The 18,342-nt window shown below is 38.8% G+C and overlaps 2 protein-coding genes across 10 annotated transcripts in view; one reads left to right on the forward strand and one right to left on the reverse strand.

Moving 5' to 3' along the window:
* wnk1b (WNK lysine deficient protein kinase 1b) overlaps positions 1–3,874 on the reverse strand; it is an 87,900-nt gene extending 84,026 nt beyond the window's left edge. For 2 of the 9 annotated variants that reach the window (XM_047804414.1, XM_047804408.1), the window contains exons 1-2: positions 3,149–3,871; positions 36–1,200 (exon numbers count right to left, since the gene is read on the reverse strand). In XM_047804414.1, coding sequence (XP_047660370.1) covers positions 36–761 — 726 coding nt within the window. In that variant the 5' untranslated portion in view covers positions 762–1,200; positions 3,149–3,871. Of the gene's footprint in view, positions 1–35; positions 1,201–3,148 lie in introns of all 9 variants that reach the window. The other 7 variants (XM_047804413.1, XM_047804412.1, XM_047804410.1 and 4 more) reach the window with 6 other exon arrangements.
* Positions 3,875–17,560: 13,686 nt separating this feature from the next.
* Positions 17,561–18,342, forward strand: part of ninj2 (ninjurin 2) — a 28,921-nt gene continuing 28,139 nt past the window's right edge. The window contains exon 1 of the mRNA XM_027151238.2: positions 17,561–17,712. Coding sequence (XP_027007039.1) covers positions 17,680–17,712 — 33 coding nt within the window. The 5' untranslated portion in view covers positions 17,561–17,679. The remainder of the gene's footprint in view (positions 17,713–18,342) is intronic.

Genomic DNA, 18,342 nt, shown 5'->3' on the forward strand with positions numbered 1-18,342 from the left:
CTGACTACTGTTTAATTCTCATCCCACAGCCTTACCTGAAGCTCGCACCACGCTACTTCCACGGTCGTCTCTGTATCCAAGCCCTTGTAGACGGTTTTGAAGGAGCCTCGTCCGATCTCGATGTCAAATTTCAGGAAGCGGCCGTCCGGTGACGTCCCGACAGCTTTAGTTTCCACCTCCTCGTCCTCCCGTACCTTTTTCTCCGCTTCTCTTTGCTCTGCTTCCACGCGAGCTTTCGCTGCCTCCTTTTCCTCCTCACATTTCACTTCGCCTTCGCCTTCCCGCTTCCCGACTGCCGCTTCAAGCTGCTTGGCTGCAATCCCAGGACTCTTGCTCTGGATCCAAGTAGCACTTTCTTGCGTGCATGGGATCTGCTTGACAGTCGCATCACCGCCGTCGAGTGGACGCCGTTCAACCACATCTTCCACGTGCTCCTCTACTACAACAGCTTTACAGACCTCTGGAGCACGATCTGGAACTGAAATCACACCCAAAGAGCAGACGGACACCTCGCAGTCTGGGAGAGTCGTCGGGATGCAGGCTTTGCTCGGGAGGTCAAGCGCGGTGACGTTGGAGTCACAAATGACGCTGCGACGGAAAAATCGGTGCTCTGCCGTCTTGAGATCTTTGTCCATGGTGTGGCGGCGGTGCCGGACCTCAACGCCGAGTTTCTCACCCAGCATCGAGTCAGAGCCGGAGCCATTCACATTTTTAGGTGGAGGAGCCAGAAACTCCATGCCATTGTTAGGGTTTTGGGACATCTTCACTCCAGGAAGGGTTGAGAAAAAAAAACACTTAAAAGAATAAATAAATTACAATCCGGAATAAATCCCAAATGTAAACTTCTGGAGAAAAAAAAAGTTGGCAAAATAAAAGTTTGTGCAAGATCCTTTTTGGATATTATTTTGTGGGTGACTTATAAACAGTTATCGATACACTCAGCAGGGCCTAAGCCCAAAAGAGGAGGAGTTCTTTTATAAACGTAAAAGAACAGGATGCAGTCACAGATCAGCAAGCGCGTATGGCAACAGACGAGAAGCGTCAGATCCACACCATCCATCCTGCAGCGAAGCGGCGAGAGTCCACACTGAGCATGAGGAACCACAGGGAGGAAGGGCCAAGAGCCTGCTGTCCTTTAGCTTGGGTTTTTTTTTTTTTATTGTTCCACTGTACGTACAGCCAAACTCAGGTCCGGAGTCACTGCGAGAGAAAACATGCATACAAAAGATTTAGCGTGGAAAACAAAAATCTCGACAGATGTTTGCTTACGAGGAACTTGCATAACTATTTATAGCATTATAAGATAAAGATTACTTCAAAGTGAGACATTTCTCACTACTTGATCTCAAGCTAAACATTTCAAGAGGTAAAAAATCTCCTTAAGCTTCATTTCCATTAATCGTGTACTCGAGACTTGAACCGAAGACATTTTTGGCAGCGCGTGCTCTCGGTTACGTCCGCTGACGGCTCAGTGGTTTGGCGCGCGGCTACGCCGAGGGAAGACAAACCCGGGGGGGAATTAGTCTTAGTGACCTGGAGTTGTTTTAGTAGTTTAATGGAGATCCATCACAATTTCCCATGTGACACAAGTACAAACACACACACACACACACTCGCGCGCGCGCGCGCACACACACACACACACACACACACACACACACACACACACACACACACACACACAGAGGAGGCGCAGTTAGGTTGATTTATGACGCCTTTTTCTTTTGAGGACGGACTGTAAGGTTTACGGCCTGTTGTTGACCTCGTGTGACGGCTGATAGAGATGTAACGAGCCTGATCGCGTGCGTTTTCACCAGATTTCATTAACACAATAATAACGTACCTTTACTTCAGAGGTAAGAGAAAGCAAGTGCATTATAAAGAAATCCTGTACACTACACAACACAATGACGACTGTAAACCCTGTTATAAACATACAGGACAAACTAGTGATGTAGAACCTGCTAGATGTCCACAGACTGGCTTTCAGACACCGACGTATCTAATACAGACCATAATAATAATAATAATACTGATGTGACTAATTTATTAAATAGGAACTTATATAAAACTGTAATAATAACATTTCATGGTTTATCCACTGAAACTGTTTAGTTTATTCAGGCAGGTTAGGATTAATAATACTTTTGTGTTTTAATACAGTTTAAATTAAAAGGTAAATAAAACAGAACAATTTAAATGGATGAATTTTAGTTGTCAGATTCCTCTAAACATACTGTAATAGACAGTTAAACCACTTTATGTGCACTATATGTATCCCAGCAAGCCAATCCTTACACGGGAATCAAGCGAGCCAGCCAATTATCTTTGAGGACACGGACAACCAACTAATCACTACTAAGAAGGCGGGACTTGTCGAAAAAGGGTGGGATTTTAAACAAAACAGACGTAACGACTCTGCGTTTGTGGATGGGAAGAGGTGAGCCAATCCGGGATGATTAGCCAATCGTCGTCAGGGAAACGCGCAGATTAGCCTATCGTCGGTCAGGAGGCGGGTTTTGTCAGAAAGCGGGTGGGATTAAAGAGTAATAACGCTGCATTTTGTGGCTGTGATACGGCTGTGCGCGTGCGCTGGCCTGGTCCACGCCGGTTAGCTCAATTTGCGTGTTTTTATTAGCATGTTCCAATAGAACAGTTATCCGTTTTAACACACGGACACAACGTCATTATTATAAACGTGTAAACGAGACAGTAGGATAAAGTGAAAAGAGCTCACAGTTTGTACAGATGTAGCTGTGATGCAGTAACGTGACCGTTAATGCAGTTAAAAACAAACAGTGCGACAGAAAGCTGTGTGTCAGAGACAGCTGATCTGTCCAACAGCAACACACACACACCATACACACAATCATACACTCTCTCTCTCACACACACACACATCATACACCATACACTCTCTCTCTCTCACACACACACACATCATACACTCTTCCTCACACACATGTACATAATCACACACACAAACATCATACTCTCTTACACACACTTTCTCACTCACACACACCTAACACACACTCATAAACACACACACAAACATACACACACTCACATACACTCTCTCATTCACACACACACAACACTAACTACAAATCATAGGAGTCTTTAGTGAACATTATTAAGACCTTACCTCCTGTATCATAGCCATGCTTCTCCTCAGGCAGACACACAGCAGCTGGTTGAGTTCAGTAACCGAATGAAAGGTAAAGAAGGCTGTAAACCCCTGTGTTAGTCATCAATAACATGATCACAACATGGTGACTTGTGGAGATCTTCAGGCTGAGCAACACAAGTGTGTGTGTGTGTGTGTGTGTGTGAAGGGTTTGTTATTATATTTAACACTAAACCCAGATGGTATCCGAGCTACAGCTTCACACTCCTCAGGGTCACCACAAAGAAATCCGTCTGCGTCGAGTCCAAATCCAGTCGGGATGATGTGCAAAGCGGAACAAAGTAGATTTAGAGTCAGAGAGGAAAACTGGGGAATAAAAAAAAAACACCCCTCACTCACAGTCCGTCTGCGTGCGTGCGTGCTTGCACGCGCTAGGTAACGTAACGTAACGTAACGTATCGCCTCGCGCGCGTCTCCATGTAGAAGTAATAATAAAATATACCGTATATCACACGAGCGGTGTGTAGCGTACGTTCAGCCGCTTCTCTCTCCGTTCACACTCCTTCTGCTTCTTCAGTCTGTCACGTTAGAGCTGAGCAGAACTCGACCCGCCCACCAATAACTGTTCCTAATTGCTTTGCCCTTCACGACCGATAGAGGGCGCCTTTTAACATAGTACACAGAGATGCTAATTCTCTTTGCTAACTCAATGCTAACGTTACCAAAACAAAACCAAATATACTCGTGTAGCCGGTTTTCAAAGCAGAAAACGATCCTATTGTGATTTGTTTTATATGTGTACTGTATAATAAATAAATAACTTCAAATAATTATTCTTTTTTTAATGTAGAAACACAGAGAAATCTTAAAAAGTGGCTATCCTAGCCGTTTTCACGCTGATTGGTCACTCAATACTCTCCAACAACCAATTGTTGAAAGAGCTTATAAATATTCATAGAGTTTATCCTCATGCTGAATGTTGATTGGTTAAACTGAAACTCAAAATAAATAAACACTGTATAATTGTTTACATTAATAATCAGAGGTTCTTTTTTTTTCTTTTTCACTTTTTTTGCTAGGTACTTATGACTTTCAAACTTTTCCACGTGTTCCTAAACCGACTACGAATTCGTAACAGTTGATATAATAATAATAATAATAATAATAATAATAATAATAATAATAAAAATAATAACAATAATAAATATAATGTGACACCTGAATAATATTTGATGCATAAATTCAAATAATTATTCATAGGTTACTCTGTTGAACTTTTCCATGTGACAGTAAACCGACACTGGATTCGATACTCTCCAACGACGAACGATCGACTTCATGAAAGTCATAAGATGGTCGCTTTGCATCAGGATGAAAATAATAAAGAATTCTTACGTTCAGAAAAATCACAGGACAGTTAACATATAAGTGAATTATGTGAAAGTGCCTGGCGCTGTTCATGTACAAGCACTGAGTGACAAGACAAGGTGTTGGGCTACCAATCAGAAGGTTGTGAGTTTGAATCCCAGGTCCACCAAGCTGCCACTGTTAGGCCCCTGTGCAAGGCCCTTAACCCTCAAATGCTTAGCTGTATAAAAAGGAGATAATGTAAGTCGCTCTGGATATATGGGTGTCTGCTAAATGCTGGAAATGTAAGACAGGGATTTAAGTTGTGCTTTAAAGGAGGACAAATAATTTTTCACATTAATAAACTTTATATCATTTTTGTATTCTGTTTAGTGCACATATATATATATATATACACACACACAATGCACATTAGTAAATGCACATTAAAACATATCTAACCAGAGCATATAAATAAAAACATTCAAGAGAATCTGAAACATGAAGGGGGGGGGGAGAGAAAAAAGCACACACAGAGAAGTGAGTGTAGCTAATAGTAGCCCCCTGAGGCAATTCCAGGAAGTTAACATACAGATATTCTCATAATGACTGTTTAACCCTTTCTTGCTGTGTTGGCTTCAAATCTAAATCTAAAGCTTCTATAAAGCTTGTGTATGGCTGTGTGTATAGTGTGTTTCCCCAGTGGTAGATAAACACACATAGCCTGCTGCTCAGGCTGATCATGTGCATTTTCCCTTCAGTTTCTCAATCACTGTAACTCCAAAAAACTGCCACACTCTGTGGTCCCAGATTATAAGAGACAAATGTAGTCTGCATAAAGCCGTTCAAATGGCTTCAGAGTTAGAGAGTATGAGCAATTTTATTTTAGTAAATGTGTTTATTTATTGGTTTAATTAAAAAAAAATGATGAAGCAATAATATTTTTAATGATTAGATTATTCTCTAATGCCCGTATTTGACAGGCATGCCTGTATAAACATATATATAGAACATGATGAATTTGTTGTGCATCATACTGTCCATTTGAGAAAGGTCAGTTTCTTCTTTTATGTTTCTTGAAATGTCACTGTTGTTCAAGAAGCCTGAAGATTATAAGCTAAAACAGGATGAGGAACTCAGAGAAAGCTTACTTTTTGAAAAAATGCTTTTGGCTGTTCAGATTTTGGCAGAACACACACACACACACACACACACACACACACACACACACACACACACACACACACACACACACACACACACACACACACACACACACACACACACACACACACACAAATATATTACAGGATGTATTTTAAGCATATTAATTAAAATGCAACCATATCAAAGAGACACACAATCAATAAGTGGATTTGATATCTGTCCCTAAATATGAAAATGTATTAATATCATGTACGATTATTATTATTATTATTATTATTATTATTATTATTATTATTATTATTATTATTATTATTATTATTATTATTATTATATAAGCTTCATCTTATTCACCATCATCCCTTGTGAATTAAATTGTACACCAAGATGACATTAATGCCAGATCCTAACATAACTGACACATATCGCACTGTTGATGATCTTTAGTCTAATTAACTAAGGAATAAAACACTTGGGTGCTTGAAGTAGATAAACAAAAACCCAGAGTCAAAAGCTGTTACAACCTTGAAGTTGTTTGTTTTTGTATGACAGCATGTCCTGAAGTGCTTTAATCTCTTTCATACCACAAAAATGTTAAGCTGGAGTTATATTTAATTTTGTGGAAATTCTGCTAACCTGGTTTTGTTTCTCTAATCCCTTATAATAGGGCAACTGTAAACATTAGTTCATTCATCTCTTTTCACTCTCTTTTGAAGACAGTAAGGACAGAAAAATGCTGCTTGTGACCGATTGACTGTTAAGTATATAAACTCATATATTTATATGAAATTTTACCTTTTTTATACAACTGATCTAGGGCCTTACTCAGGGGCCCAGCTTGGTGGACTTGGGAATCAAACTCACAACCTTCCAATCAACCTTTCAAGGGATGTGGTAGCTTAGTGGTTAAGGTGTTCGACTACTGATCGGATTCTGGTTCGAATACCAGGTCCAGCAAGTTGCCACTGCAGGGCCCCTGACCAAGGCCCTTAACACTCAATTGCTCAGGTGTATAAACTTAAATAAAAAATGTAAGTCACTCTGGATAAGAGTGTCTGCTAAGTGCTGTAAATGGAAATCAGAAATCCAACATCCTTAGCCACCAGGCTACCGAATCCAAGCTTCTACATCCTGAAGTCTTTCCCACAGCAGAAAACATTCTGAATGATACAAAGTTCTGACACTGGAGTCTCCTTCCATTAAACGTTCAAGAAACCTTTTCTTAGAGAACAATTTCACCATATAAACAATTTTATTAGGTTTAGATGACATCCACCACACTCTCTCTCTCTCTCTCTCTCTCTCTCTCTCTCTCTCTCTCTCTCTCTCTCTCTCTCTCTCTCTCTCTCTCTTTTACTACGGTGCTCTGTCCGATCTGCCTTTGTAGCAAATTAACCAACACCTTCTGACCAATCAGAGACAAGAACTCAACGGGTGTATAACTTCCCGTCTGTTTTTCTTACATTCCAACCTTTCTAGTTGTCATAGTGACATAAACATGGGGCCTCTGGTCATTTACATTTCTGCACACATCAGCTACACTACATCATATGGATTACATGTGTAGGATCTTATCTTACCTAGCAGGATTTCTGCAGCTCGCAATCTTTCAGCATCTCGGTGTGTACTGAGGAATCCTAGCTGCACTATGGGGACACTTTGTTCCTGACTAAATGAAGGCAAAAACTAAACTTCCTGCTTTCTAGACATACTGTACTGCAGTGTAATGAGCATGTGTGGAGTGGAACGGACTACGATGTTCTATCACTTATAGCACTTATAATAACTTTATCAGAGAAATACAAAATCAAATAAATGCTAAACCATCAAATTAATTGACAGTGTGTCACATAACACATTATAATTTGAGTACAAATGTACAAAATGTCTATAGCTGTGTAAAAAAAAATACAATATAATGATAATAAAGCTAATCAGGATTGTCTAGTTCTGGTAAACATTTGACCTATATATAAATTTAGATCTGTAGATTAAATAGTTTCGTTTTTCATTTCTTTGAATCAATTGCAAACCCATTGTTTCTGTTTGGGCTGAAGCCATTTTCCTTGCTGCTAAAATATTTTAAAGGTTATTGTGTCTAAGATGATAAATTTTATACATATTGTAGCTCCGGTAAAAATACACACACAGGGAAATATCTATCTATGAACCCGAGGTGATCGTTCCAAAGCTCCATCTAAAAAAAAAAAAATGCAACTCTATCCCCTTTATAGTTTGAGGAACCACTGGAGGGAGTAGAGAGAGAACATGTCTGATTGTCTGATTCTCTTTTTTTTGGCCATTTATATTTTATAGAGAAAATATAACGTGGAATCAAAAGGTCTGAACTCTTTTATAATACATGGCAGTACAAACTGGTATGAAGTTTCCTACACATTCAACACATCCATGAAATACTGTGGATTGTCTATTACAGAACCCTGAGACAAATCCCCGGAGGAAAAAAGTCAGATCTAAAGTAAAGTTTGTAGTGTTCCCACCTTCAGCAGGCAAACGATGACAGTGCAGTGCCTACAGGGCTGTACGCTAAAGAAATTGGCCTACATTAACACATCAAGAATATTTCTTTATTTATTAATGATCATTCTGATAAGTATATGATAATATATTTTAGCAAATTTAGCACTAGATTTTCTTTTTATTATGTATAACATGACAAATCCATTATTTATTTATTTATTTATTTATTTTTACTGTATCCAGGTCATTCTGGTTATTTTAAGCAATTTATTTTTTTTTATCTTATGAGAAATATTATATTGTATTTTCTTTCTTTAAAATATTTCACTTGTTTTGCAATTTGGGATTTTTATATAAGATTTATTCAAAATTTTCTGTTATACATAATTACTACTACTACTACTACTACTACTACTACTACTACTACTACTACTACTACTAATAATAATAATAATAATAATAATAATAATAATAATAATAATAATAATAATAATAATTGTTGCTTTTTCTGTACGAGCACTCAGCACTATTTTGATGTATGTTTACATAATTTATACTTCCTGAAGCAACATAATACATCTATAATTTAGTACAATTGGTCAATTACTTTGATTATAAATGTTTTCATCAATGTACAAGTATTTCCGCTTGTTATAGTTTATTTAAATAACTCTATCCATGTACAAGTTAAACATTAAATGACATGACTGCATATTAAACTTACTAAAACCAATATACTACTAGTGCTATTATATACCAGATATATTATTTTATGGTTCAATCCAATATACTACGGTGCTGTTTTCATTTTTTCAATACATTTTACATTCTGTACATTTGTTTACAAACAGGCAAATTCCTAGACATCCTCTTGTTAAATGCATACATTTCAGTGGGGCTTCATTAAAAGCCCACCGAGGATTAGCAAGATGCTGGGACGTCGCTCTTTAAAGCTCTTTTGTTGACAGACATCAGTGTGATTGTTCTGCTTTCCAGCCAGCGTTTCAGACTGTACACTACATCCAGTACATGCTGTGCTATGTTAAAGATCTATGTCCTATAGGAGCTGGGTGAAGGATATTGTATTTACATACGAGAAGCCTGTAAAGAAACTACTAAAAATAAACCACTGTGTTGATTTTGCAATAAGAATCCATTCTTTCCAGTTCTTTCAGTTCTTCAGCTTTCCTTTACGGATTCCATGAAGCTTTAGCAGCGGCGTGTTAGCACGGATGAGTGTTATGCACAAAGGTTATGACCCTGCTATCAGTGCAGCTGCAATGCCACTGAGTATTTGACTTGTCAGTCACTGGTGCAGAACATAAAGCCTCTTTATGAAGCTTGAAGAGGCGCTGAATGAGTGACTAGCGCAGGCTGTCACGCTGACTGGATTGAAGACACACTATGAACGCATTCACTGCCTTTTCCACGGCTGAAACTTGGTGCTGTTTAATCTACTGGAGACTCTGCTACTAAAAAGGGAAGAAAGCTAAGTAACTATTTATTGCTGTTAAAACACCCAATGCACCAAATATATTCTCAACATCCAAAACAATCTCAAACTTTCTGGACTTCCGTAGAATTGCTACTTTTTTCTTCCAGCCTGCACAAACACAAGCTTGTTTAACATACCTGAAGCAGACTGCAGCCCCTCTGAAAGGCCCCTCTGTCAGCTCGAGCTCTACACGATTATTTAATAGAGTCTTAGTTCCTGGTCTTCACCTTTAAAGGACTTGTTTGATCCTTTGTGTCAGTAGACGTACTTTGAATACACGTAATTGCACTGTGGATCATTTTTTGTTGTGTGCTTATGTGTGCACTTCTTAGGAGTGCTGCATTCTTAGAAAGCACAACAAGTAGGTTCAGTTTTGGACCAGTGTCAAGTGAACACTGCTTTCTTCTTACTGAAATACAGGTAATGTAAGTGCGAAAATGAGCAACAAATGCAATTTCAGTAATAAAAGCATTACACTTGCTAACCTTTCAGTTAGCATACACATTGGAAAAATATAGCATGTTTTTTTAAATAACATAATTATTAATTAATGATTCATAATAACAGTGTGCTGGAAGACAAATCTTTCAAAGTAAGTAAGGGCAGGGCTTTATTAAAATAGATTGAGGCAGACAAACCAAAAAGGCGAACCAATCCTCAAAAATATAATGCAGGTATAGACAAAAGCAATAACAAGAACAAGGAGAGTCAAAACCGAACTAACAATGCACAAGAGAATAAGTTTCGGTTTTCAAAGAGCTGAAGTTGGTCCAGGTTTCGAAAAGGGTGCAGGTGATTCTGAACAGGAGTGAGTTAGATGAAATCTGGTGATTGTGAAAAAGGATATGGATCATGTACAAGGATTTCTCACTGTTGAGATGAGGACCTGAGACATCACCAGTTAGACTCTGTGATACTAAGGAGATCCGAAGTCCTTGAACCTCACACCAATTCAACATTTAACTGACTGTATATTACAATCACACCCCAGTGTCACCCATATGAGGATGGGTTCCCCCTTGAGTCCGGTTCCTTTCAAGGTTTCTTCCTTTACCAATTTAAGGGAGTTTTTCCTTGCCACTGCTGCCTGAGTCACCTCAGACTTGCTCATAGGGGAATAAATACATACACACTGTGAACTATATACATCTAATAATAATCTAGAATTTTTATTCTGTTCATTCTTATTTATTTTATTATTTGTTATTTCCTTCATCATTAATTAGGTTTACCTTCTGCTCTATGTTTATGTTCTGTAAAGCTGCTTTGAGACAATGTCTATTGTAAAAAGCACTATACAAATAAACTTGAATTGAATTGAATTGAATTGACCATGGGATGTATAGTTCATGACTGCCAAAAATCTAACTTTCTTTGGAAGACATTTGTTGAACGGACACAGTCAAACTGTGAGTCCTGTAGTTTGACTGTCATATCAGTCAACATGGAGAGGATCCGCATTTGCTCCATGCAGACTCCCCATTGGTGTGCAACAAGGATCAGTGCTGGGTCATTACCCTTAATGTCTGGTAGCTGTTCTCTCTTATTCCTCACATTGGTTTACACACTACAGCTACTGTATGCTGATGACATTCAACTCATCATCTCTTTTCCTCCCTCAGCTACTCATGACAATATCTTCTGCACTGGTCTCAGCATGCATAGGAGATCTCACAGTCTATTGCAGCTCATCATCTGTAACTAAATCCCGGCAAAGCTGGAGATGCCTTACCATGTCAGGGTTTTATGGTCTCCTGGGAGAACTCTCCAACCATTCTTCTCACCTCACTAAAGTGATTCATCCATGCAGGTTTCTCCTCTCACTCCTCAGCATGCCACTTCGCCTCTAAAGCTAATCCAGCTAATCCCCACTCTGCACTGCATTCTTCATGAGACTTTAGCATAGCTAACCTGGAGCCACCATCTCTCAGGGTACAAAGAAGGCATGTATCATGGTTATTTCTGTGCTGGCACCCAGGTGGTGGAATAAACTTACCCTGGATGTCTGGACAGTTGAGTGAATGACTGTCTTCAAACAAAGACTAAACCACTAGACTTCTACCACTTCACTAAGCACTTAATTCAGCACTTGTCCTGTCTGTGCTCTTAGTCCCTGACCCGTTGAACTAGCATGACGAAGTGTTTTTGATAGAGACTTCAAAGAACTTCTATGAGTCGCTCTGAGAAAAGGCGTCTGTCCAAATGTCATACATGTAAACGTGGGAGGTTGGGGTGGATGCTCTGGAGCTGTCTGCTAATGCTGGAAGATCCTGAACTGAGGCTCAGCATCTCTCGGAAGGACAAAGTCACTGCGTACTAGTTCTTCTGGATGAGTATTGCTCCAATAATTCACAAATCAATTAACGATAAAAGTATGGTGTTTATCGAGACTTACTTTCTGTAGTATAGAGAGCATGAAATAGAGATAGGGCTGTGTCTAACAACTGGAAAGTTTCGTGACTTTTTATTGAGTTTGATACAATAGTAATAGGAGTGTTTGAAGCAGGAATGATGGTATTGTCATGATCATGTAGACAACAAAGTGCTTGTACAACCCAATACTTGGGTGAGGCTATAACCAGAAATGAGGTGTTCTGCCGGTGTAACGTGTCGAGGGGTAACTTCCTCCAACACTGGCCAACCACCCAAGGCAGGAACTTTGAAGAGTGATGTGTAAGTCTTTAAAGTATTTTGCCAAATGTTGGTTTGATGGAGTTTTAAAAGCTCCTGTGGAAATAATAGCTGAAAAACTATTTGAATGATCTAACACCACCTTGAGTATAAGTGAAAGTGAACACGTGTGAGCGTGTAGAAGACTAGTGATTGCTGAAGAAGACTATAGATCATGCTCAGGTCATGTAACATGGCTGTTTCCTGTAAAGTTGAGAATAATTGGAATTTAAAAAAGGATACAATAAGAGAATTTACTAACAGTTTACCAGTATGATAACATATTATTGATTACAGGCTTTGACTGTATAGTTTTTGTGGTGATCATAACAGGTTTCTGCCTATAAAGACTCAAAATACTTTTCTGACACCATCTGAGGCCTTTACATCATTTCCACAAGCAAGTGACGTGACGTGAAATACGGCTAAGTACGGTGACCCAGACTCAGAATTTGTTCTCTGCATTTAACCCATCCAAAGTGCACACACACACACACACCGTGAACACACACCCGGAGCAGTGGGCAGCCATTTATGCTGCGGCGCCCAGGGAGCAGTTGGGGGGTTCGGTGCCTTGGATGGGTTTGCACTCCGTCCAGGGTGTATCCTGCCTTGATGCCCGATGACACGCACAGGATCCCCGAGACCCGAGAAGTTCGGATAAGCGGTAGAAAATGAATGAATGAATGAATTAATTAATTAATTAATATTTCGGTGCCGTGTGCTTTAATTAAAGGTGCTTTAAGGAGCTTGGGTTTACAAATTTTTACATGTGCTGAATCACTTCCTGTTGAATTTCTTTTACCTCACTTCAGATTAGCCACCATGAGTAGACATGACAAGGACATTTAATTCTGTACATGGACACAACAAAACAGGCACAACTTCCTTTTTTAGCCTCAGAGAAAGAAGAATTAATGATGCGTTGTGCCAAGTGTAAAATCAGTAAAAGGCTGATATGAAATCTTTTCTCCAAACAGGTATAAATCGTTCCGAGAGATTAAGTTCTGCTCAGATAGAACCCATAATAAATCATTTAATGTCGACTTACTAATTTAAATAGCTCGAATATTCAGGACTTTATTTGGGAGTACTGAATTACATGTTTGTTTGTCCAGACGCCTGTTTGCACTGGTGTCCTGAAATTATGCAAAAGTGTCTTGCCAGCTTTTCCTCAATAAGCGACTTCTGTTCATGTTTTTTTTTAGCCACTTGTAAAGCAAGTGTGGGTTTTGACCACGTATATAAATAAATAAAATAACCAAATTATTGCTTGTAATAAACTGGTTACCAGAGTGGCGTCTGGGGACCAGAGGTAAGGGGTGAGTTGTGGTGGAAATCATTATATTTAGGGGCACAAGCACCAAAGTCCTCTCAGAAAGTTCACAAATAGAAACCTATCTCTTAAAAAAACGATAAATCATGTTCACAAAATAAATCTCTATTGTGAAATCAGAATCAGAATCAGAAAGGTCTTTATTGCCAAGTATGTTTTCACATACGAGGGATTTGTTCTAGTACAGGAGCTCCACAGTGTAAACAGAATGGCACTGATAAGAAATGAACACATATATAATAAAGACAGTTGTATGTACAGTGGAAAAAATGTGCAAATTGAAATATGCATGTGCAAATTGAAATATAAATGTGCAAATATATTACTTTAAAAGAATGGTTCTCTATATAGAACCATATATCACTTCATATGTGGAAACCGAAAATGGCTCTACCTACATATACTGTAGACCTACACTCTTAAAAATATAGTTATTTGGAATATATGGAACGATTCCATTGCACAAAAGGTTCTCTGTAACGGAAAAAGTTTTTTAGACTATGAAAATGTTCTTTATGACACTGAGGGGAAAAAAAGGGGTTCCTTTAACAATTATTTATTGAAAGGTTCTTTCATGAACATTAACGGTTCTTATATGGCATCACTGAAAGGTTCATTGAATCCATTTAGAATCATTTAGGGTTAACCTTTATAGCTCAAAGGGTTCTACTGTACATGGTGTCAATATTTTGAAAAAAAGGTTCTAATACACAAATATAGAACCCCAAAATTCTGTATGGAACCCCAAGGAACGTTTGGTTTTAAGAGTACGCTTAAAGGAGTCCCTGGCTTCACTAAAATGTAGAGGTTCTAAAATGGCCCTTTGACAGGATGTATGGTTCTATGCAGAACATTTAACATCCATGGAATGTTTCTCTTGATCAGTAGTTCTGAAAAATGTCCTTCAAACCATAAAAATGTTCTTTACGGCACTAAGAAAACGAGGGTTCTGTTAAGAACGTTCTCTATATACATTAGAGAACAAATACATTGTTTATAGTGTACAATGAGTTCAAGAAGGACCGCTGTAGTAATAAATAGAAGTAAACATTGTGCTTTTCCTAAAATAGTCTTAGCAATGCTAGCATAGAAAAAGGAACAAACATTCTGATTCAGATTTTAATCCTGATTTTAATGTTCGTAACTCTACGTGAACTGTTCGGTATGATTCTAGCAAATCTGGATTCATTTGTAGTGTATTAGACTGATTTGTTTTTTAAATGGCACGAGTGTTTGTTCGTTATTACTGCATAGTGCTGATGTTGGGAATAACGTAAACGTCCGAATGCCCCATGTGGTGCACATTTCTATGTCTATCTCTCTTATTTAACCATGTGGAACACAATCAGTGGGGTCAATGAGTCCATTAGGTCAGCTTTGTGACCACCGTCGTAAAGCTTTTTGCACATAAAACCCGAAGAGATAATCATCCATTCGCAACCCATGACACAATATGTTTTTACCCCCGACCCACTCGTATCTAAGCACCCGAACATTTTACAAAGCGTATGCAAGCTTGGGGAATGTAGAGCATTGCCAGATTGCTGACGTCAGAAAGAACTTCCACCCGTTATCAAGTTACTTCACTCCCTGTTATAAATCACTCTTGAAGGTAGGTGTTTCTCCGCACACCACTTCTGCTCTCTAGTAGAATGTATAAATGGCCAATAAATGGATAAATGAATAAATTTCCTGTTTTGTTGTGTTCATGTTGATCATTGAATGTCTTTGTCATGTCATCTCCACAGTGGTGGTTAATATGAAGCTCATACGAAAGTAGACACTCGGAGCTTTAAAAATATTCATAGAAAAGATCTAAAACTGCACACACAATCGTTTCTATTGTCAAAGTAAACAGAGATATCGAACCCATATCTGCTCTCTGAGATGTTTCAAGTGCTTGTTCACGAGCAGCCGAAATTCAAAGGATTTTTTTTATCTTCAACCACTAAAATTCTTTTTAAGGTTATCACAAAACGCACACTGACACATCAAACTGTTTACATGCTGCTTACAGTCCATCAAACTGTTTACATGCTGTTTTGCAGACTTTTCTGCTGTTTTGCACAAACTGTCCAACATTTCAGCTGTTTTTGCACATATTATACAATATTTCAGTCATTTGCTGTTTTTTGCACAATTCTATATATTATCCCAAGGACGTGCTGCTAAGAAACTGTGTTCATTCTAATGTTACGGCATGAAATATTGTTTGAACATTCAGTATCCACATACAGTATATACACCGGTCGGTCGGCGCTGTTTCTGTCACTGTTTATTGTCTTTTGTGTATTGTATTTTTTGTACTTTTTGTATTATTTTGTAACTTTTTGTCTACACTGTTTTTTGTCCTGCACTGTATTGTCTGTCTTGTTTGTCTTGTCCTGCACTGTCTTGTATGTCTTGTTTGTATTGTCCTGCATTGTCTTGTTTGTCTTGTCCTGCACTGTCTTGTATGTCTTGTTTGTATTGTCCTGCATTGTCTTGTTTGTCTTGTCCTGCACTGTCTTGTATGCCTTGTTTGTATTGTCCTGCATTGTCTTGTTTGTCTTGTCCTGCACTGTCTTGTATGTCTTGTTTGTATTGTCCTGCATTGTCTTGTTTGTCTTGTCCTGCACTGTCTTGTATGCCTTGTTTGTATTGTCCTGCATTGTCTTGTTTGTCTTGTCGTGCACTGTCTTGTATGCCTTGTTTGTATTGTCCTGCATTGTCTTGTTTGTCTTGTCCTGCACTGTCTTGTATGTCTTGTTTGTATTGTCCTGCATTGTCTTGTTTGTCTTGTCCTGCACTGTCTTGTATGTCTTGTTTGTATTGTCCTGCATTGTCTTGTTTGTCTTGTCCTGCACTGTCTTGTATGCATTGTTTGTATTGTCCTGCATTGTCTTGTTTGTCTTGTCCTGCACTGTCTTGTATGTCTTGTTTGTATTGTCCTGCATTGTCTTGTTTGTCTTGTCCTGCACTGTCTTGTATGCCTTGTTTGTATTGTCCTGCACTGTCTTGTTTGTCTTGTCTTGCACTGTCTTGTATGTCTTGTATGTATTGTCCTGCACTGTCTTGTATGTCTTGTTTGTATTGTCCTGCACTGTCTTGTTTGTCTTGTCATGCACTGTTTGCACCAGGTTGCACAGTTGCACTTTATGTGGCTAAGTCCTTACTTACTAAGTCCTTAACCCTGTCTTTGTTTTATGTACTGTAACACCACGGTCCTGGAGAAACGTTGTCTCATTTCACTGTGTACTGAAACATCTATATATGGTTGAAACGACAATAAAAGCTTCTTGACTTGACTTGACTTGACTTGAGATGGAAAAACACACGTCTCTCACTAAAAGACAACGGAGTCCTGACTCATTTTGGATCAAACTCACAGAAAGAAAATCATTCATTTGTTTCTACTGATTTAAAATGTCCCTTAAGTCGATTTCCATCCCACTGGCAGAATGTAGCGTCAGTGTGACTAGTAAAAGATTTTATTATACCACAGCTGGTGAAGTCTCAAATAGGATTGGTCTGAAGTCCTGACTCATTTCATATCAGACTTGCAGCTAGAAAAATCATTCATTTGTTCAGACTGATTGAAAATCTCTTGTAAGTCGATGTCCGTTCTGCCGGTTAAATGAAACACCAGAGTACTTCAGCACGCATATGAGAAGAATTTCTTTTCAGGCAGCTGTTTTGTTGACTTAATCATGCACAAATAGCCAAAACGATAAGAGTCATATAGCTATTCAGGAAACTGGCATGACCAAGTCGTCTAAATCTAGTGTTTGATAACGAACCTAATGTGAGCCGTAGTCTGCGAATGAGGTTTTTATTCTCCACACTGGGTTTATTAGAGTGTGTTTTTGTGGAAAAGAAAAACAGAGCTTGTTTGGTTTTTTCTTCTGTACTGTCCTCATGTAATGCCCTCATGAGTGGGTTTGAAAGACATGAATAACCCACTTGTCTGTGCTGAAATTATTCGTAAGTGTCTTGCCGTCTACTTCTCTCTGAGTGATCGCTGTTTGTTTGTCCCGCAGAAACGACAAAGCGTACGGAGGACGAAGGACATCAGCCATGTCAGCAGCTACGGGACAAGCAGATCGGCAGGTAGGCTGGGAAATTACCTTCTCTCCTTCTTATCAATCAGTCATTCTGTCTCTCTCTCTCTCTCTCTCTCTCTCTCTCTCTCTCTCTCTCTCTCTCTCGTTCTCTCTCTCTTTCTGTTTTCACAGAGAGGTGTAGTATTTTCTATGTGTTTGAAAAGAGCCGATCAGAAGGTCTTCCTTTTCTTTTCTTACTGCAAAATATCAATTAGATACAGACTGCAAGAAACATCTAGACCTTTAATGCTGCTCAAGATCAATAAAGCATGGATTTACCAAACAATTATTACAGTCGGGAGGATTCTCGCAATTCTCCGATAGCCTTCTTTTCCCGGGCAGAAAGTCAGAACACCAGAAAAACAAAGCACAAATCTTTATAAGCACATTACATTTCGTATGTCAGACGATAAGCGATCGTGTCATCCTGTGACCTCGAGTTTACACACCAAGGGTTTCTGTATGGTCTGATGTAAATCAAGCAGAAGGTCAGAATTCTTTAGGGCTACAATGTTTACAAGAAACTACGAACTGTGAAGAGTGTGTGTGATTATATGTGAAGTACTAGCACCCTTCTATAAGTATTGGCGCCCCTAAAGAAGGAAAAAAAATGGATGTAAGTAAAAATAAAAAATGG

The sequence above is a fragment of the Tachysurus fulvidraco genome, chromosome 19 (assembly GCF_022655615.1).
Source record: "Tachysurus fulvidraco isolate hzauxx_2018 chromosome 19, HZAU_PFXX_2.0, whole genome shotgun sequence".
Lineage (NCBI taxonomy): Eukaryota > Metazoa > Chordata > Actinopteri > Siluriformes > Bagridae > Tachysurus > Tachysurus fulvidraco.